General features: G+C 49.9%; 2 protein-coding genes across 2 annotated transcripts in view; one reads left to right on the forward strand and one right to left on the reverse strand.

Moving 5' to 3' along the window:
* Nucleotides 1-2,214: 2,214 nt before the first annotated feature.
* Nucleotides 2,215-9,944, reverse strand: rps27a (ribosomal protein S27a). Its single transcript, XM_072507854.1, has 6 exons — nt 9,834-9,944; nt 9,678-9,742; nt 8,703-8,757; nt 5,278-5,363; nt 5,011-5,142; nt 2,215-2,399 (listed from the first exon to the last, which is right to left on the reverse strand). The coding sequence occupies exons 2-6, from the start codon at nt 9,723-9,725 to the stop codon at nt 2,250-2,252; spliced, it is 471 nt and encodes a 156-aa protein (XP_072363955.1). The 5' UTR covers nt 9,726-9,742; nt 9,834-9,944; the 3' UTR covers nt 2,215-2,249.
* A 315-nt stretch (nt 9,945-10,259) lies between these two features.
* LOC140424276 (clathrin heavy chain linker domain-containing protein 1-like) overlaps nt 10,260-20,422 on the forward strand; it is a 208,731-nt gene continuing 198,568 nt past the window's right edge. The window contains exon 1 of the mRNA XM_072507852.1: nt 10,260-10,682. Within this exon, the coding sequence (XP_072363953.1) occupies nt 10,491-10,682 (192 nt within the window). The 5' untranslated portion in view covers nt 10,260-10,490. The remainder of the gene's footprint in view (nt 10,683-20,422) is intronic.

Raw genomic sequence — 20,422 nt, forward strand, 5'->3', positions numbered from 1 at the left:
CCTTTCCCGATCCACACTGGCCTTAAACAAAATAATTTGTTCTCGGACCACTGCCTTCAGTGCTTCCCAAAGAATGGCCGGCAACACTCCCCATTCTGATTCAACTCCACACTCCTTAATCACCGCCCGCACATTATCACAAAAATCTCCATCCGCCAACCCCATGTCAAACCTCCACCCTGGCCTCTGCTCTCGTCTAATTCTAAACAGAATCTCCAGCCAGTGGGGCACATGGCACGAGGTAAAAATACCCGCATATTCTGCCCCCTTCACCCCAACCAAAATCTCCCGACTCACTACAAATCAATCCTTGAATACACCTTATGTACGTGTGAAAAGGAATACTCCCCCCCCCCCCCCCCCCCCCGGGTTCTGAAAACACCATGGGTCCACCATACCCATCCTCTTCATAAACCCTCCCAGCTCCCTTGCCATTCGTACCCTACCCATCAACCTGGGGCTCGACCCATCTACCCTCAGCTCCAGAACAGTTAAAATCTTCTCCCATGATCAATTGGTGCATGGCCAAATCCAAACACAAATCTCCCACCTGGTCCCTCACTCACAATCCCATTTTTTTGCTCATTAAAATCGCCACTCCTCTCGATTTCAAATCAAACCCAGGGAGTGAAAAACCTGCCCGACCCACCCCTTCCTTAACCTAACCTGGTCTTTCAGAGTTGCGTCTCCTGCAGAAAGACCACCCCTGCTTTCAAGCTCCTGAGGTGCACGAACACGTGTGACCTTTTAACTGGCCATTCAGTCCCCGGATGTTCCCCGTTACTAGCCGTACGCCTCCAATCCCCTCTAACATCCATCATCTTTCCTACTTAACTCCCGGACCCTTTAATTCCACCCTATACCTAGCCCATCCTAGATGGCCTCTTCCTCTGCCCTTAACCACGTAATCTCTCCCCCCCCCCCCGACCTTCTCCCCCACCACTTCACTTCCGTCCATCAGCATAACCTGCTAGCACGGCCGCCTCTGCCCAAAGGTCCCTCAAAATGACCTCCCCTTTCCTCCCACCCACTCCTCAGCTCAAGGAAGGCTCCCTGCTGATCTTTCTCTCCCCCACCCAAACAAGGACTTCTCCTGAACTCCAGGCAGCTTTCTCCAAAAGCAAACAGTCCCAGAAAACAAGCGGGGGGGGGAAGAATATGGGCACAGCCATCCCCACAAACTCTTCATCCTACAACCCCTTACAATCTCAACATTTAACAGCACCCCCCCCCCCCCAAAGACACCCACTTCCTTCCTCTGCTGGCAGAATGCATCAGCCCTTGCCCCGCCTGCATGCTTCAGTGGCTGCTGCAGCAAAGGCCCCCTCCAACTTTTCAGCCAACACGGTTTTCTGCCAGGTCCAATAGCCAGCCAGCAGACATACCACTCCCAGGGGAAACTACTCCAACATTTCACCCAGTATTGGGTGAAAAGAGCTCATTTCTGTGCCTTTAACTTTAAACATGGTAACAACCGGAAGTCTCACGGATTATCAACTTCATGAGCTTCCTCTTTTTGTATATAGGGAAGGCAGTGACACCAACTAGTCCTCCCACCATGGCAGATGGTGAAATTAGAATTCAATAAAAATCTGGAATTAAAAAATTAAGCGACATCCATGAAACCATTGTAACAAAAACCAAAACCCACCTGGTTCACTGTCCCTCAGGGAAGGAAATCTGCTGTCCTTACATGGTTGACTCTTAACTGTCCCCCTCTGAAATGGCCTAGCAAGCCACTTGGTTCAAGGGCAATTAGGGATGGGCAACAAATGCAGACCCACCCAGTGATTGAACGAATAAAAAACATCACTTCACCCCATCAGATTCATTATTCCTTTCTTCCCTCAAACTTATCCATGCTATTTGCACGAACTTAGCAAACTCTATCATTCCAATTCTCACTGCACAAGTACATCAATTATTCAGCTAATTCAAATTACCTCAACTTCTGTTCTCTCAGAACATTCCTGCAAAGACCCACTAATTAAACGGTACAACAATGTATCTCGCATGGTTGTAGGTTTAATAGTTTGTACTGAATGAGTTCAGCCAGGGAACAACTAATGTGCACTTGGTAGGCTTAAGTTTGGCCACTTGGGTAAAATAACTTGGGCCTGTTACTACATGTGTAACTTGATTCCATGTCATACCACCCCACCAAACACAGCTCCTTAAGGGGTAAAATACGGAATTCAAAGAGTTCAACACCAATCATTTTCCATCATATTTTATTATAATCCATTTAATTATGCATCTTCAGCCTTGTTGAAGCAGTATGTCAGACAACACTTCCCACAGTATTGCCTGTTGAAGTGACTGGCCATGAACACACCAGCACCACACTCCTCAGACGGACATTCACGCCGCAGACGATAGATTTTTCCATATTCATCGACCTAAAATTTAAAAAAAAAAACTCAATTTCATCTTAAATGTGTACAGGAATTTATCAGTCAAAAATCAGTATGTAATCAACTGGACAGTGTGAGATGGGCAAAGCCTCATCTTGCAGCACAAAAACATCCTCAAGTATTGAGGAAACACAGCTAGCATGCTTGAGTTGCAAGAACCAATGTTTTCCAGCTGTAAATTATACTATTTTGATAAGCACACGGTGTAAAACTTTAGTACTGACAGGATTGTCTTCTGGACAAGTAGAGAGCTGCAAGAGGGCCTCCAAATCCAATGTAAATAAGCCACACTGGTCTCCAGTAGTTACAAGGATTCAACATAAACAGAATTCAGACTGTCTAACTGCACTTCTAATAAGCAGAGTACTCCCCTGCACCCCTTTCCCCCACATAAAACTAAATGTAGAATTTAATTCATGCCAAAGCATAACACTGGCATTAGGAATAGAAAGGAAACAGTGAACGTTATATTTCAAATGCTGCAAATGGACTTCACTGCAGCAATTTAGATGAACTGACTTGGCACAAGACAGGTTGGGGATTTTTATTTCACCGCCATTGCCCCATATTAAGAACAAAGTACAGCACAGGAACAGGCCCTTCGACTCATGATGCCCTAACTAAAAACAAAACCCTTGGAAAAAGCCCTCTGACAATCCACCCAGTCTATGCCACTCAATTTTGTATACCTCTATCAGGTCTCCCCATAGCCTCAGTCCTTCCAGCAAAAACAATCCTATTTTATTCAACCTCTCAAAGCCAATATCCTCGAGACGAGGCAGCATCCTGGTGAACCTTCTTTGCACTCTCTCCAAAACTTCCATGTCCTTCTGATAACATGATGACCAGAACTGCACGCAATACTCTAAATACGGCCTAACGAAGGCTTTATACAGCTGCAACATGATTTCCCAACTCTTGCACTCAATGCCCCGGCCGATGAAGGCAAGCATGCCATGCCATGAAGGCAAGGCATAGCATGCTTGCTATGTGAGGGGCAGCACGGTAGCATTGTGGATAGCACAATTGCTTAACAGCTCCAGGGTCCCAGGTTCGATTCCCGGCTTGGGTCACTGTCTGTGTGGAGTCTGCACATTCCTCCGGGTGCTCCGGTTTCCTCCCAGTCCAAAGATGTGCAGGTTAGGGTGGATTGGCCATGCTAAATTGCCCTTAGTGTTGGGTGGGGTTACTGGGTTATGGGGATAAGGTGGAGGTGTGGACCTTGGGTAGGGTGCTCTTTCCAAGAGCCGGTGCAGACTCGATGGGCCGAATGGCCTCCTTCTGCACTGTAAATTCTATGAACTCTATGCCTTGGCCACCTGGGCTGCCACTTTCAGGGAACTGTGGACCTGCATGCCCAGATCCCGCTCCTAAGGGTTCTGCCATTTATAGTATAATTCATACCTAGATTTAATCGTCTAAAATGCATCACCTCACATTTGTCCAGATTAAACGTCATTTGCCATTTCTGTGACCAAGTCTCCAATCTGTCTATATCCATGTTGTATCTTTTGACAATCCTCGGCACTATCAGTAACTCCACCAACCTTCGTGTCATTCGCAAATTTACTAATCAGACCACCCATATTTTCCTCCAGATCATGGCACGGCAGCACCGTGGTCAGCACTGTTGCTTCACAGGTTAGATTGTGTGGAGTCCTGCATGTTCTCCGTTTCTGCATGGGTTTCCTCCGGGTGCTTCAGTTTCCTTCAAGTCCTGAAAGGCACTGTTAGGTAATTTTTGGACATTCTAAATTCTCCCTCCGTGAACCCGAACAGGTGCCAGAATGTGATGACTAGGGGCTTTTCACAGACACTTCATTGCAGTGTTAATGTAAGCCGACTTGTGACAATAAAGATTACTATAAACAACAGAGGTCAGTGGGCAGCACGGTAGCATTGTGGATAGCACAATTGCTTCACAGCTCCAGGGTCCCAGGTTCGATTCCGGCTTGGGTCACTGTCTGTGCGGAGTCTGCACGTCCTCCCCGTGTGTGCGTGGGTTTCCTCCGGGTGCTCCGGTTGCCTCCCAGTCCAAAGATGTGCAGGTTAGGTGGATTGGCCATGATAGATTGCCCTCAGTGTCCAAAATTGCCCTTAGTGTTGGGTGGGGTTACTGGGTTATGGGGATAGGGTGGAGGTGTTGACCTTGGGTAGGGTGCTCTTTCCAAGAGCCGGCGCAGACTCAATGGGCCGAATGGCCTCCTTCTGCACTGTAAATTCTATGATAGGTCCTAGCACTCATTCCTGCGGAATACCACTAGCTACAGATCTCCATTCTGAAACACGCCCTTCCTATACTAGTCTGTCATCTATAACCAAGCCAGTTCTGTATCCATCTAGCCAGCCCACCCCGAATCCTATGTGAGTAGATTTGCACCAGTCTGCCATGTGGGACCTTGCCAAATGCCTTACTAAAGTCCATATAAACTACATCCACAGCCCTTCCCTCAAATTTTCTTTGCCACCTCTTCAGGGGGAGAACACCAATCTTTCACAGCTTGCAACAGCGACATTGATCAAGGATTTAAAGCAAGTTTCCTACCAATTCAACAGTGCGTAGAATGTCAACTCAGCAACCTGGCCAAACTATTACCTTGTAATATTTAAGGACAGCAAGCTTGACCTTCTTCCTCTTATGCTGGTTTTTCTTTGGTGTGGTGTAAGACTTCTTCTTCCTCTTCTTGGCACCACCACGGAGTCTCAATACAAGGTGCAAAGTTGACTCCTATTGGAAGGACATCAAGTTACTTTTACAAATTTCAAACTTCCATTTGTTCTGGTGTATAAAAAGCATTACTATAAGAATAAAGTTCAGGAGACTAACAAAGTTCAAACACAAGAAAAATGAAAGTAAACATACCTTTTGGATGTTGTAATCAGAGAGTGTACGGCCGTCCTCCAACTGTTTTCCAGCAAAGATCAGTCGCTGCTGATCAGGGGGAATACCTGTATTGAAATTACAAAGGGGTGGGTTTAACTAAACCAGTCTCACCTTCTCGGAATTTTTTTATTTAAAAAAAAATGTATTCAAGTTTTTCAACAAATTTTCAACAACCCCCCCCCCCCCCTCCCCAAAACAAAAAAAAAGCAACAAGAGCACAAGTAGAAATTATACATTGGATTTCCGCCATATACAGTAACCCCCCATATAACAATAAAAAGCACAAATAGGAAAAAAAAAAACACCTCGACCCAAACACCACCCCCCCGGGTTGCTGCTGCTGACCTCCTAACGCACCGCGAGGTAGTCTAGGAACGATTGCCACCGCCTGAGGAACCCCTGCACAGACCCTCGCAAGGCAAACTTTATCCTCTCCAGCTTGATGAACCCTGCCATGTCATTGATCCAAGCTTCCACACTAGGGGGCTTTGCATCCTTCCATGGTAGCAAAATCCTCCGCCGGGTTACCAGGATCGCAAAAGCCAGAATACCGGCCTCTTTCGCCTTCTGCACTCCCGGCTCGTCCGATACCCCAAATAATGCTAATCCCCAGCTCGGCTTGACCCGGACATTCACCACCTTGGACATAGTCCTCGCAAAACCCCTCCAAAACCCATCCAGTGCCGGGCACGACCAGAACATATGGACGTGATTTGCCGGGCTCCCCGAGCACCTCCCACATCATCTGTGCTCCACTCCAAAGAACCTACTCAACCTCGTCCCTGTCATACGCGCTTTGTGAGTAACCTTTAACTGTATTAGGCTGAGCCTGGTGCAAGAGGAGGAAGAATTAACCCTACTCAGGGCATCAGTCCACAGACCCCCATCTATCTCCTCCCCAAGCTCCTCCTCCCACTTGCCCTTTAACTCCTCCACCGAGGCCTCCTCCTCTTCCTGCAGCTCCTGATAAATCGCCGAAACCGTGCCTTCTCCAACCCATACACCCGAAATCACTCTGTCCTGAATCCTACATGCTGTAAGCAGCGTGAATTCCCTCACCTGCCGCCTCACAAACGCCCTTACTTGCATGTACCTGAAAGCGGTTCCTGGGGGGTAGCCCAAACTTCTCCTCCAACGCCCCTAGGCTCGCAAATGTCCCATCGATGAACAGGTCCCCCATTCTTCTAATCCCTGCCCGATTCCAGCTCAGAAACCCCCCATCCATCCTTCCCGGGTCGAACCGATGGTTCTCCCGAATCGGGGACCAAACCGAGGCCCCCACCTCGCCTCCACTGCCCCCAAATATTCAGCGTCGCCGCCACCACCGGACTTGTGGTGTAACCTGTCGGCGAGAGCGGCAGCGGTGCCGTCACCAGCGCCCTCAGGCGGGTGCCCACATAGGACGCCACCTCTAATCTCTTCCACGCCGCCCCCTCTCCCTCCATTACCCACTTACAGATCATCGCCACATTGGCTGCCCAATAATAGCCACACAAATTCGGCTATTGCCAGTGCAAACAACAAGGGGGATAAGGGGCACCCCTGTCTCGCCCCCCGGTAAAGCCGAAAGTACTCTGACCTCCGCCGGTTCGTAGCCACACTCGCCATCGGGGCTTTATATAGCAGTCTGACCCAACTAATGAACCCCTCCCCGGACCCAACCTCCGCAACACTTCCCAAAGATACTCCCACTCCACCCGATCAAAGGCCTTCTCCGCGTCCATAGCTGCCACTACCTCCGCTTCACCCTCATAATCACATTGAGGAGCCTCCGCACATTTGTATTTAGCTGCCTACCCTTCACGAATCCCGTCTGGTCCTCATGAATCACCCCCGGGACACAGTCCTCAATCCTCGTAGCCAGCACCTTCGCCAGTAACTTAGCGTCAACATTGAGGAGCGAGATCGGTCTATACGACCCACATTGCAATGGATCCTTGTCCCGCTTCAAGATCAAAGAAATCAGTGCCCTGGACAGTGTCAGGGGCCAGGTCCCCTCCTCCCTCGCCTTATTAAAAGTCCTCACGAGCAACGGGCCCACGTATTTCCTATAAAATTCAACCGGGAACCCATCCGGCCCCGGGGCCTACCCCGCCTACATGTTCCCCAATCCTTTTAACCAGTTCCTCCAGCCCAATCGGTGCCCCCAAACCAGCCACCTACTCCTCCTCCACCCTCGGGAACCTCAGCTGATCTAGGAATCGTCGCATCCCCACCTCCCCCGCTGGGGGCTCAGATCTGTACAGACCCCCATAGAAGTTCCTCAATACCTCGTTTATTCTCACCGCGCTCCGCACCGTATTCCCCCCTCTATCCCTAACCCCACCAATCTCCCTCGCTGCCTCTCTCTTATGAAGCTGATGTGCCAGCATCCGACTCGCCTTCTCTCCATACTCATAAACCGCCCCCTTGCGCTTTACCTTCGCTGAATTAATTAATGATGCTACATTAGCCAGAAAAACTGAAACCCTAGACAATAAAGGAATGGAGCACATTTGAACAGCTCAGGCCCATGGACTTCATTTCCATGAATTGAAGTCAACCATGTAAGTGGCTTTAGCATACAACTTTAATTGCCAGAACTTTACCACGGTGGAAAGTGATGCACGTGAGCCTTGAACGTACGTATAAAGCAAATTTGTAATCAAACATGTAGACCTGGCCTTCCCCTTGCTGCTTTCTGGAGTTTACAAAACATCTCAATGCTCTATTTACTAGTCAACTAATATCACAAAAGCAGATGAACTGGTCATTTATGCCATTGACGTTTGTAGAAGTTTGCTGCGTGCAAATTCTTATTTTCAGATCAAAGGTGGTGATAAATCCAGTGTAAGCACTTTCATTTTAAAAAATGTCAAATATCTGCCCTTTCTATGCAAATCCATGAGATCACCATGGAGTTACCAAGCACAACGCTCAACACAAACAAGCAGCAGTAACACCATAACGGGAATTTCTCAGCTCCAGAATTTTGTCCAGGTGAAAAGTGGTGCTTATAAAAGGTGAATGGAAAAAAGCAGACCAGCCATCTTATCAAAAGGCACGGCAGACTCAAGTTGCCAAATGCCTTACTTTTGCTCTGATTTCATAAGTTCGTACATTTGCAGTGTTAATGTAAGCCTACTTGTGACACTACTAAAGATTATGATTATCATAACATGCACCAGTTAGACTGGTCCTGGGAGTCCATTGTCTCTACTCAACACAAATACTTTTAAAAGTGTTTGTATGTTGCTTATCAACATGGCCACGATCAAGAAATCATCAAAAGAATGCAAATCACACCCACAATGTTCAAACCACACTCCAAACGTTGCCTGCTTATCTTGAGGTCTTGGAAGGCTAATGGGTCAGCTTTTTCAAGTCAATGAAAATTAAATTTCAGAATCAAAACCATACCGTACCTTCTTTGTCCTGAATCTTAGCCTTTACATTTTCAATAGTATCTGAGGGCTCAACCTGGAATAAAACCCAGACCAAGAAAATATTTAATGGTGTACAAGTATTTTCGGACATCAAAGCAATACATAACACAATAACCGTTACAAAATTTTCAACGTTAGAAGTATTCACTCATCCATTTATGAAGGCGCGACTTCATCCGAAGAAGTTTTAGACCATCAGCAATCATGATTTCCTGTAAAACCGCGCGTGCGTGCGAGAAGCGCCAGCAAACCCCGGGCCGTGTTTCGCGGAAAAACAGCCGTAACGACGGACAAGAAAATGGCAATAAATTCGCTACCACTGCGTTAAAAACCTCCAAGTAATTGGGGTATTCGGGTTCGCATAAAGTGGGAGAGCATCTCCCCCCTCGCGGGGGCCCCGGGCCGGCGCCTCTTCCCCCTCGCGGGGGCCCCGGGCCGGCGCCTCTTCCCCCTCCCGGCGGCCCCGGGCCCTCTTCCCCCTCCAGGGGGCCCCGGGCCCTCTTCCCCCTCCCGGCGGCCCCGGGCCCTCTTCCCCCTCCCGGCGGCCCCGGGCCCTCTTCCCCCTCCCGGCGGCCCCGGGCCCTCTTCCCCCTCCAGGGGGCCCCGGGCCCTCTTCCCCCTCCCGGCGGCCCCGGGCCCTCTTCCCCCTCCCGGCGGCCCCGGGCCCTCTTCCCCCTCCCGGCGGCCCCGGGCCCTCTTCCCCCTCCCGGCGGCCCCGGGCCCTCTTCCCCCTCCCGGCGGCCCCGGGCCCTCTTCCCCCTCCCGGCGGTCCCGGCGCCTCTTCCCCCCCCAGGGGGCCCCGGGCCCTCTTCCCCCTCCCGGCGGCCCCGGGCCCTCTTCCCCCTCCCGGCGGCCCCGGGCCCTCTTCCCCCTCCCGGCGGTCCCGGCGCCTCTTCCCCCTCCAGGGGGCCCCGGGCCCTCTTCCCCCTCCAGGGGGCCCGGCGCTTAACTCACCTCGAGGGTTATCGTTTTTCCCGTGAGGGTTTTCACAAAGATCTGCATTTTCAGATCCTATCCACCTGAAAGAAGGAGCCAATAATTTAGTTAAAAAGTGGGATTTATTGTGGATAATGATGTTAAAATGTCTGTGAAGCCGGAGCTGAAACCCACCCAATCCTCGCCCGAAAAGGTCAGCATTGAAAGAGGTCCTAATGGCCCAGACACGGGGTTTTCCTAAATCGGCAGCAGGGGTTGGTGTCTAAGAAACTCCGTTTTCAATTTGGATATATTTTTCAAAATATTATCTGTTTTTCTGAGCAACAATAAAATGAAAAGCTTTTTCAAAGTGTTCGCACGTTAAATCGCTACTTTAAATTTAAATAATTGTATTTAGGATCAAGGCAGCCTGTTGCAGTCGCATTGCATTGTGGGCCTCTCGCCTCGGGCAACTACAATGGCGTAAAATGTAACCTAAAGTGTTGTTCAAGTACGTTTTGTCAATAAGTACACTGGCTACAGTTGAATAAAAGTCAACTCAACCCGATCATGAAAGTAAACTATTTAAATTCCCCCAAAGACCCGTCAAACCTGAGACTACATTTCCCGGAGGCCGTTGCGCGGTTCCTTGGCAACCGGTGACCATGGAAACGGTGGAAGAAAATGCTGGAAAGACTCCGCCTGGGCGGAGAGGGGAAGTAGAGAGAAGGCTGCGGGGCCGAATGTGGAGCCGGGAATGTGAAGGCGAGAGTATGAGAGTCTGGGGCCTCCTGGGGCAGGCCGCAGACTGACCATCTGGACACAGCCAGCCACGGGGTGGAGGAAACTCGAATGGCGGCCGAAGCGCTGTCAACAGCGGCTCTGGGGAAGCGTCAGGCATTTCCCCCTATTCCCAGTGTGGCCAACCGAAACCTGCTCTGCCGCATCCGGGCACACATCAAGACGGAGACTGGGGAGGTGGGCTGTCCTGACCAGGGACCCGATGAGCAGCGGTACATTATTTACAGGAATGTGTTTGACAAGGTACCTGCCGCAATGAATGATATTTATTTGTTTCTCCATCGGGCAGATCGAGTAGAGAACCATAACTTCACAGAGGCACAAATATAAAAAACATGACATGGACCGTGGTCCATGATTACAGGGACACGTTAGGTAGACCGAATAGAAAAAAAAAAAACTACGGCCCGGAATTTGTGGTTATAATGACTGCGAGACTGTCAATGTTATTCCGGTGTAAAACTGACAGCAACATTTGACGACTAACACGGGCATTTAAAGTAAAACTCCTAATGTTGCTGTCAGTGATTCCCTGTGATGTACCATCAATAACAGACAAAGCGAGTTATCGAACTAAATTGTGGCTTTAATACACTGCGATGTGTGCCTGCCTGCTGCTGATCCCTCACTGGGGGCAGGGTCGCAAATCAGCCAACTATATATGTTATAACCTGCCTACTTACCATTGGCTGGGGACTAATGACAATCGCACAATCCTGTGGGAGTATGAGCTTCCCCAATGAGGGGGGGGCGGAGAAACCATTAGTAAACTCAGAGTATAAATAAAGCTGGCCAGTTTAGGAACCAGCAGGAAGGAGTGTGCAGCAAGGGAAGTTGTTGCTGCTGTTATATATATATATATATATATATATATATAATTGTAAATAAATGTTATTATTTTGTATCCTTACAACTCATGCTGGATTCTTCGTGGCCCTCACAAAACTGGCGACGAAGGTTAAAGTGAATAGCTGTCTACACTGCTGAAGCCACCTCACTGGATTTTTGTTGGATACAGGTTGGAAGTTGTTTTCTATTATACCTCTACGGACGTTTGGATGTTTTTGATGCTGCGCTGGAAAGCTGGAACCAGTACACACAACGGAGGTGTTACTATTTCCGGGCAACCAATATCACTGAAAACGAGCGCCAGGTGGTCATATTGCTGACCGCATACGTTTGGGGTGATTAGGAGCCTTACGTACCCAGCTGCGCCGGACACCAAAACGTTTGATGAACTTGTGAATATAGTGGGGCAACATTTTAAACCAACTCCGTCCACGATAGTCCAGCGTTACCGGTTTAATACCGCTGAGAGGACCCCTGGAGAATCCCTTGCCGATTTTCTATCCAGGCTACGCAGGATTGCGGAGTACTGTGACTATGGTGAGACCTTGTCAGAAATGTTACGCGACTGTTTGGTTTGCGGTATTAACAATGCGGCCACCCAGAGAAAGTTGTTAGCTGAGCCAACCGAAGCGACCGGATGGAGTGGAGCGCATTGGGAACGACCTGCTGCCAGCGGGAGAATGGGAGACTTCTAGACCGTAGGGCAAGAAGGACGGCCTTCCAGACCGTCACATTTTCCCTCTCTAACTGTCCGTTTCCCCGGGGATTGTAGCTGGTCGTCCTGCTTGAGGCAATGCCCTTGCTAAGCAGGAACTGACACAGCTCATCACTCGTAAAAGAGGAGCCCCGATCACTATGGACATAGGTGGGGAAACCGAACAAGATGAAGAGACTGTGCAGAGCCTTGATGACGGTGACAGGGGCCATGTCAGGACATAGGATGGCAAAGGAAAAACTGGAGTACTTGTCAACGATGTTGAGGAAGTACACGCTACGGTCAGTGGAGGGGCCCTTTGAAATCGATACTGAGGCGTTCAAAGGGGCGGGAGGCCTTAACCAGGTGAGCTCTGTCTGGCCGATAGAAGTGCGGTTTGCACTCTGTGCAGACTTGGCAGTGCCTGGTCATGGTCCTGACCTCCTCGGTGGAGTAAAGCAGGTTGCGGGCCTTGATAAAATGGAGGAGCCGGGTGACAGAGGTCATTGTGGAGGGCCTGAAGTCGGTCTACTTGTGCGCTGGCACATGTACCGCGGGATAGGGCGTCTGGGGGCTCATTGAGTTTCCCAGGCTGATACAAGATGTAGTAGTTTTAGGAGGTGGAGGATCGAACTCTCCACAAGATCTTGTCGTTCTTGCCCCGCTGTGTGTTATTGACCATGAAGGCAACCGATCTTTGGTCAGTGAGGAGAGTGAATTGCCTGCCGGCCAGGTAATGCCTCCAATGTCGCACAGCTTCCACAATGGCTTGTGCTTCCTTTTTGACAGAGGAGTGCCAAATTTCGGAGGCATGGAGGATACGGGAGAAGAAAGCCACGGGCCTGCCTGCCTGATTGAGGGTAGCGGCCAGGGCAAAGTCAGACCCATCGCTCTCCACCTGGAATGGGATGGACTCTTCTACTGCGTGCATCGTGGCCTTGGCAATATCTGCCTTGATACGGTTGAAGGCCAGACAGGCCTCAGCCGTCAGGGGGAAAATGGTGGACTTGATAAATGGGCGGGCCTTGTCCGCATAATTGGGGACCCACTGGGCATAATAGGAGAAAAACCCCAGGCATCTCTTCAGGGCCTTGGGGCAGTGGGGGAGAGCAAGTCGCAGAAGGGGGCGCATGCGGTCGGGGTTGGGCCCTAGGACCCCGTTTTCCACGACGTAGCCAAGGATGGCTAGGCGAGTTGTGCGGAAAACACATTTCTCCTTGTAGGTTAAATTAAGGAGCTGGGTGGTGTGGAGGAATTTCTGGAGGTTAGCGTCGTGGTCCTGCTGGTCATGGCCGCAGATGGTGACATTATCCAGATACGGGAACGTGGCCCGCAGCCCGTACTGGGCAACCATTCGGTCCATCACTCGCTGGAAGACTGAGACCCCATTGGTGACGCAGAAGGGGACCCGGAGAAAGTAGTAGAGGCGGCCATCTGCCTCGAAGGCAGTGTATTGGCAGTCCTCCGGGCAGATAGGAAGCTGGTGGTACGCGGACTTCAAGTCTGCTGTGGAGAAGACCCGATACTGCGCAATCTGGTTGACCATGTCAGATATGCGGGGAAGAGGGTACGCATATAGCTGCGTGTACCAGTTGATCGTCTGACTATTCAACGGCCATCTGGTGTTTCTCCCCAGTCCTGACGACCACCACTTGGCTCTCCAGGGGCTGTTACTGGCCTCAATGATCCCTTCCCGCAGGAGTCGCTGGACCTCCGACCTGATGAAGGCCTTGTCCCGGGCACTGTATCGTCTGCTCCTGGTGGCGACGGGCTTACAGTCGGGGGGGAGGTTAGCGAATAGCGAGGGAGGAGCGATCTTAAGGGTCGCGAGGCTACAGACGGTGAGAGGGGGCAGGGGTCCACCGAACGTCGCAGTCAGGCTTCGGAGGTTACACTGGAAGTCCAGTCCTAGTAACAGGGCAGCGCAGAGATGGGGGAGGATGTAGAGTTTGAAGTTAGCGTACTCTACGCCCTGCACCACAAGGTTTGTGACACAGTAGCCCCGGACCTGAACGGCGTGTGATCCGGAAGCTAGGGAGATAGTCTGGGACACGGGAAAAATCCGAAGGGAGCAGCACCTTACCGTATCCGGATGAATGAAGCTATATCCGTGCTCCCGGAGTCGAACAGACAGGTCGTCTCGTGCCCATTGACCCAGACGGCCATCATGGAGTTCTTGAGGTGATGGGGCTGGGACTGGCTGGTCTGATCGGTGGTAGCGGGGTGGTCCCAAAATGGCGGCCTCCATGAGTCGCACGTGGCGGGCGGCATCGAAGATGGCGGCCCCCACTGGCTGCACGAGGCGGATAACGCGTCAAAAGGGGGGTGGTCCCGGCAGGGAAGATGCCACACTGCGGGACCTGTGAGCCGCTGGTCGGGCCTGGCAGACTTTGGGTCTGGGAGCTTGAGGTCGGGCCTGACAGACCTTGGCAAAATGTCCCTTCTTACCGCACTCATTGCAGGTCGCGTTCCGAGTAGGACAACGCTGTCTGGGGTGCTGGCCATGGCCTCAGAAGTAGCAGTAGGGCCCCCCGGAGTTGGCGGGCTGCCGCGCGGCACAGCCTTGTGACACGCCCGGGCCGGGTGATGGCCGCACCTCCGATGTCCACGAGGGTGCCATGTGGTCGGACTTGAAGGCATCAATATTCTGGAACGCTACTTCCAAAGAGCTAGAGAGCTGCACAGGGTGTAGAATCCCAAGTTTCTTTACCCGTCAGTCTGGCCTCAATAAAAGTCGAGATGGATTTGCAGGTACAGCATTAGTTATTTTATTTAGCTTGCAAGCGTTCCTCAATTCTCAGGAGCACGAAGCATATTCTGCTCCATGGACTTCTGGAATCAAGTGAGGATATGGAACAAAGGAATCTGTACTGATACATTCAAATGGCATCAAGTTTCACATACACGATGCCCATAGGTCATCCTATATCCCTCCTGACCTGTTGATCTATTCTGATTGGCTCACTTCCAATCCTTTCCTCTGGCCCCTATTACCCAGCATCCTTTTCTGCTGCTTTGGTGGACACACCTCTTCCTGCTTTTCCATGCGGTCTGAAATCCTTTGTCTGTGAACTCACCAGAATTAAACTGGCCTACCTCTACATTACATTAACTAATATCTCTAAAGTAACTATTTTATATCACATTCGTCATTCCCTCCTTTTATCATTCCATGATAACCGAACTATCCAATCCATAGCTACGGTTCCTCATCTAAAAAGATCCGTCGCTGCATTTCCAATTCCTGGCTTAGCCCCCCCCCCCCTCATCTGCTGCACCCTCATGGATTTTAACAGTTAAGATTTTAGGGGCGTTGATCTGTTCCAGTGCACCCCGCATTCTACCCATCACACATTTAAGGATGGCTAGGCCCACAAAGATGCAGCCGATAGCCACCACTAAATACATGGCCATATTTATCAACCAGTCCTTCCAACCCCCAAATCCCCAGTTACCCCAAGAGCCAGGATCCTGCATTCCGTCCAGGTGATCCCGTATGTGATCCATTAATTTAATGATGTTAGCGGTCAAGTCCCGAACTCCCATGATACACTTGCCCTGCACTATGGCGCATACCCCACCCTCACGGGCCAGAAGATAGTCGAGCACACCGGTTCTGCATTGCAAACAACCGTAGCTGAGACAATTCCTTGGTTATTGCCTCGAGGGCTCCCAAGGTTTCATTTCCCAAGATGGTAAGGCCACAAATAAAATAATTCCTATTGCTGACAGCCAAGGAACCCCCCACACCTCCCAGTGTCAAGACGCTCAGAATCCCCCATCCGGCTGAGTGGCCCCGGTTGGGTGCGAGAACCTGAGGTTTTTTCCAGTTCTTGCAAAATTCAGCAGAGACTGCCCGGCGTGCTGACTGATTATGCAGCTTCCACGCCGAAGGTCAGGGGACTGTGGTAAGGACCTGAGACCCTATAGCAATTTGGCGGGGAAATGGGGGTGACAAAACGTTGGTCGCTGTGCCATTAAATAAAAAGTAGTATCCTTGCTCTGTGTGCAGGCTAGCATCACAATCAGTATATCGGTTTCGTAAGGATCCCCCAGTAGCCCAGTTTATCCAGCTTCGAAACGCCCATTCGGGCCGCCTAGCAATGCGGAAAGCCCTAGTCCCAACAGTGATATGAGAGACATTCGCCCAGCCACAAAGGAGCTGGAGGCCGGCGTTCAATGGAACGCAAGTGGTGTTGTAACAAACTCATTGGCCAGGCGCCTGGGTGATATGGCACCTCCTGTCCGTACAGGTGGGGAACAGACATGTTATATTCGTTTCCACCTCTACCAGCAAACAGCCGTATCCTTCACTGCTGAAACAATTCTCGTACGACCGGGAATCCCTATTGGGAGTGAAGTGGCTAGGTATATACGCCCTTCACCATTGCAGCCTATCATAACTGTGAATGGGAATTATCCCGAGGAAGGGGAAGGCAAATAGCCGGTGGTGCTGAACCCGGATCGTAAGGAAGAGTGACTTGCTCGGGCAGTGGCTCGGAATGCTGACAATGAACCACCGTTTGGGGAGTGCCCCAAAGTGGTGAAACAGAAAATAACCTAGACACTGCTGCGGGGTTCGGGTAGCAGACAACCCGTCCGTGGCCATACAAGCGGTGGTAAATCTGGTAGAAGAGATTCATGCTACCCAGGTTTTCCTCAGTTTGGCCTTTAACTAACTTAAGTGTATCTTCCGGTAACCTACATTCTAGCTGTACTTCCCTTCTCACATGCCCCGTCCTCTCTCTAGTCCCTCTCTCTTTCTCATAGCCTCTTCCTACGCTCTCCTGACGGCCTGATGTTACCTTTATCGCACCAATCTTAACACATCCAAAATCAAATTTACATGTATTCCAAAAACAAGGCAATGTCCATATAATATTCCCTTCCCATTGCCGGGACCGGTGCAATTGCTTCATGAGTCCTGCATTCTCCTTAACTTTGACGACCTTCCATGAGTCAATACCATGTCCTCGTATATGGGGGCAGCGAAGAACATCACCTTTGCATAGGTGATGTATCCTTGTAGATTGGTTGGGGTTACAAATATAAATAATATTCCCCTTTTCCATGTCCATCGCCAATAACACTCCAAGCGAAGTGAGGCCAAATATCACACAGACGGTGCGTAGCCACTCCATCATGCTCCACACCTGGAAAATAGCACTGGAGAAGGGAGGCAGGTTAATCTGTCCAAGCAAATGAGGCCCATTATCAGAACTTAACTGAGCTGGTATACTGTACCGGGGAATGATTTCCCGCAAGAAGACTTTAACCACAGTAGCAGCTTTATTATCGATAGTCGGATACGCCTCGACCCATCTGCTGAACACATCCACAATGACCAAAACATATTTATAACATTGACACCTTTCCAACTCAATGTAATCCATTTGGAGCGTCTGAAAGGGACCACTGGGCAACGGGGTTTGCCCCATCCCACAAGGGATACCTTTTCCGGTGTTATATTGCTGACAAATCAAACACCGATTACTGATACTCTGGGCCAACCCCTGCATTTTAGGGTGCCACCAAGTGTCCAGCAACAAATCACTAGTCCCTCGAGCCCCACAATGAGTTGCAAAGTGTACACATTCAATGACCCATAAAGCCAGTACATCAGACATACAAGTCTGATGTGCTGGCGTGGTCCATAAAGAGGAAACAGAATCATATGTACAACCTAACCGTTTCCACATTTGTTTATCACTCTCAGGAGCGTCCTCCTGTAACCTTATGACGTCTTGGATGGTTGGCATTGACTTGTCAGAAGCAGACATATTTATAGTAGATCGTTTAGTCTGACTTAATATTTTAGGCACCATCACTTGCTGAATTTGCGCGGCTGTCCGCGCTGCACAATCTGCTTGTTCATTACCAACGTCAACTGGGGTCTTACCATTTGTGTGGGCAGCGCATTTAATAACGGAAATCTGCGTGGGCATAAGGAGGGCCTGCAGTAGGTCATTAACTAAACCCCGGTGGGATATTTCTGTGCCTGCCGAGGTAAGGAATCCCCTATTCTTCCAGAGTTGTCCGAAGTCATGAACTACCCCGAAAGCATATCGGGAGTCAGTGTAAATATTTACCCGACGATCTCCCCCAAGTATACATGCACGGGTGAGGGCAAAAAGTTCGGCTTGTTGAGCTGTATAAGGGGTCTGGAAAGCTGCCGCTTCTAGAATCAGACCATCCTGTTCTACGATTGCATAACCGGTCAGTCTCCGGCCAGTGGGGCTTACTAATGCACTGCCATCAACATACATAATCATGTCAGGTTGTTCTAACTGAATATCACTCAGATCGTCCCTTATTGTTGTAGTTTCCTGAATCAAGGCTAAACAGTCGTGACCAGGTGCGTCCTCGTGGACAGGGGGACCGCTAAGAAAACAGGCTGGATTGATAGTGGTACAATATTTAAATGTCAGACGTGGATTGTTCAAAAGGTATATCTCATACCTATTCTGATGAGCTGCGGTAAGATGCTGAGTCTGCAGTTGCCCCAATAGTGCGATTACAGAGTGGGAGCTATACACCGTAATATCCTGTTGGAGAGTGATATTGGCAGCAGCCTGCAAACTATTGTATATCGCTGCCAAGATCTGGGTGCAAACAGGGTGGCCCAACGCCACTGGGTCGAGTTTGGAAGAGTAATATGCTACGGGCCGGTGCTTGTCCCCATGTTGCTGGGTGAGTCCCGCTGTTGAACATCCTTCCAGAACAGTACAGTATATCTGGAATGGTCGGTCGTACAAGGGCCTCCCGAGGGCCGGTGCTTGTAACAAGGCCTGCTTCAGGCAACGGAAGGCCTTGAGTGCCTTGGTGGTGAGAGTAAAGTTCCCCTCTTCACTAGTGTAAGGTGTCAGCAGCTTTGTATAGACAGCGATGTTTGGTATCCACTGCCGACAATAATTCACCATACCCAGCCAATGACGAACCTCCTTGGCTATTGTAGGGGCGGGGAATTGGCATATTGGTTCAATCCTACTGGGTTCGAGACTTCTTTCTGTGGCTGTAAGTAAAACTCCTAAGAACTTAACCTTTCTCTGAGCCACCAAGACCTTTGCTTGTGAGACAACATAACCCAACGAGGATAGGTGGTTCAATAATTGGATCACATCATCCCTATTACTGGGCTCGTCAGGACTTGCCACCAATATGTCATCTACATACTGCACTAGAGTGGAACCATGCTCCAATGTCAAGGCCTGGAGTTGGGTCTGCAGACATCTGGAGAAGAGTGTAGGTGAGTTGACGAACCCCTGTGGCAGTCGGGTCCAAGTATACTGCTGCCCATTGTAAGTGAAGGCAAACAAATATTGGCTTTCAGTTGCAAGTGGGAGGGCAAAGAAGGCGTGCTGAAGGTCAATTACGGCGGAGACCCGGGCTTGAGCTGGAATTTGAGCCAGTATGTGGGCAGGGTTAGGGACGACAGCATGTAACGGCTGTACAATGGCATTGATTGAACGTAAATCCTGTACTAATCGGTACTGGTCTGGTTTGGCTGGTTTTGGCACAGCAAGTATGGGGGTGTTACATTCTGATTGGCAAGGGACCAAAATACCCTGTTGCAACAGCTTTTGAATTAATTTGTCTATAGACGGAGCAGCTTGGGATTTCAGGGGGTATTGCCGAATGGAAGGTAGCTTTACATGGTCCTTAATCATTACCTTAATAGGTGTAACATTTGTCTTTCCCACTTGTGATGGGTATTCCGCCCAGACCTGTGGATTGACATATTCCAACACATCATGTCCCCAGTGATGCTGCAGTCGAGTGTTAATTGTTTCAGGGACCACAAAATATTTTATGGTAGTGCCGTCCGGCATGACTTGAAGTGCGTACTCTGTTGGATCCGAATGATCCACTGCCCTCCTTACCATTCGCCCCAGATCCCTGGCATGGTACTGGTCATGGACCTGACGTGTAATATGAGGGCTTACCGAAGCTGACTGTGGCCATAAATGTGGTGATATTGTAACAAAATCGGCTGTACCTTCTTTTCCCGTGACTGTGGCTGTAACCTTGACTGGCTATTCGGTCCCAATTAATGGCCGGTATTTGTCCTCCAACTCCCTGTTTTGTCCAGTTCTGTCATAGGCCAGGGTAACGTGATGCAGTGAATGTTCAATGTCTAACGTCCACCACTGGGGGGTGATAGAAATATAGCACTGTTGTCTCATCCTCCATGATTTAACCGTTACCCCCTCGTCTCCGCACTCTAGCTGTAGCTGGAAGATACACAGTAAATCTCGGGCCAACAAGTTACAGTCCAATCCAGTAGTCATTACAAACTGATGATCTGCAGACTTATTCTCGTAAGTGACTGTCACAGGTTCAGAAATAGGATACTCACACACCTGTCCTTAGAACCCCGACAATTGCTGCGTGTGGTCGGATAATGGTAGTCGAAGTTCTGATTGCACAGAAGACATGGCTG

This window comes from Scyliorhinus torazame, chromosome 1 (genome assembly GCF_047496885.1).
Source record: "Scyliorhinus torazame isolate Kashiwa2021f chromosome 1, sScyTor2.1, whole genome shotgun sequence".
NCBI lineage: Eukaryota > Metazoa > Chordata > Chondrichthyes > Carcharhiniformes > Scyliorhinidae > Scyliorhinus > Scyliorhinus torazame.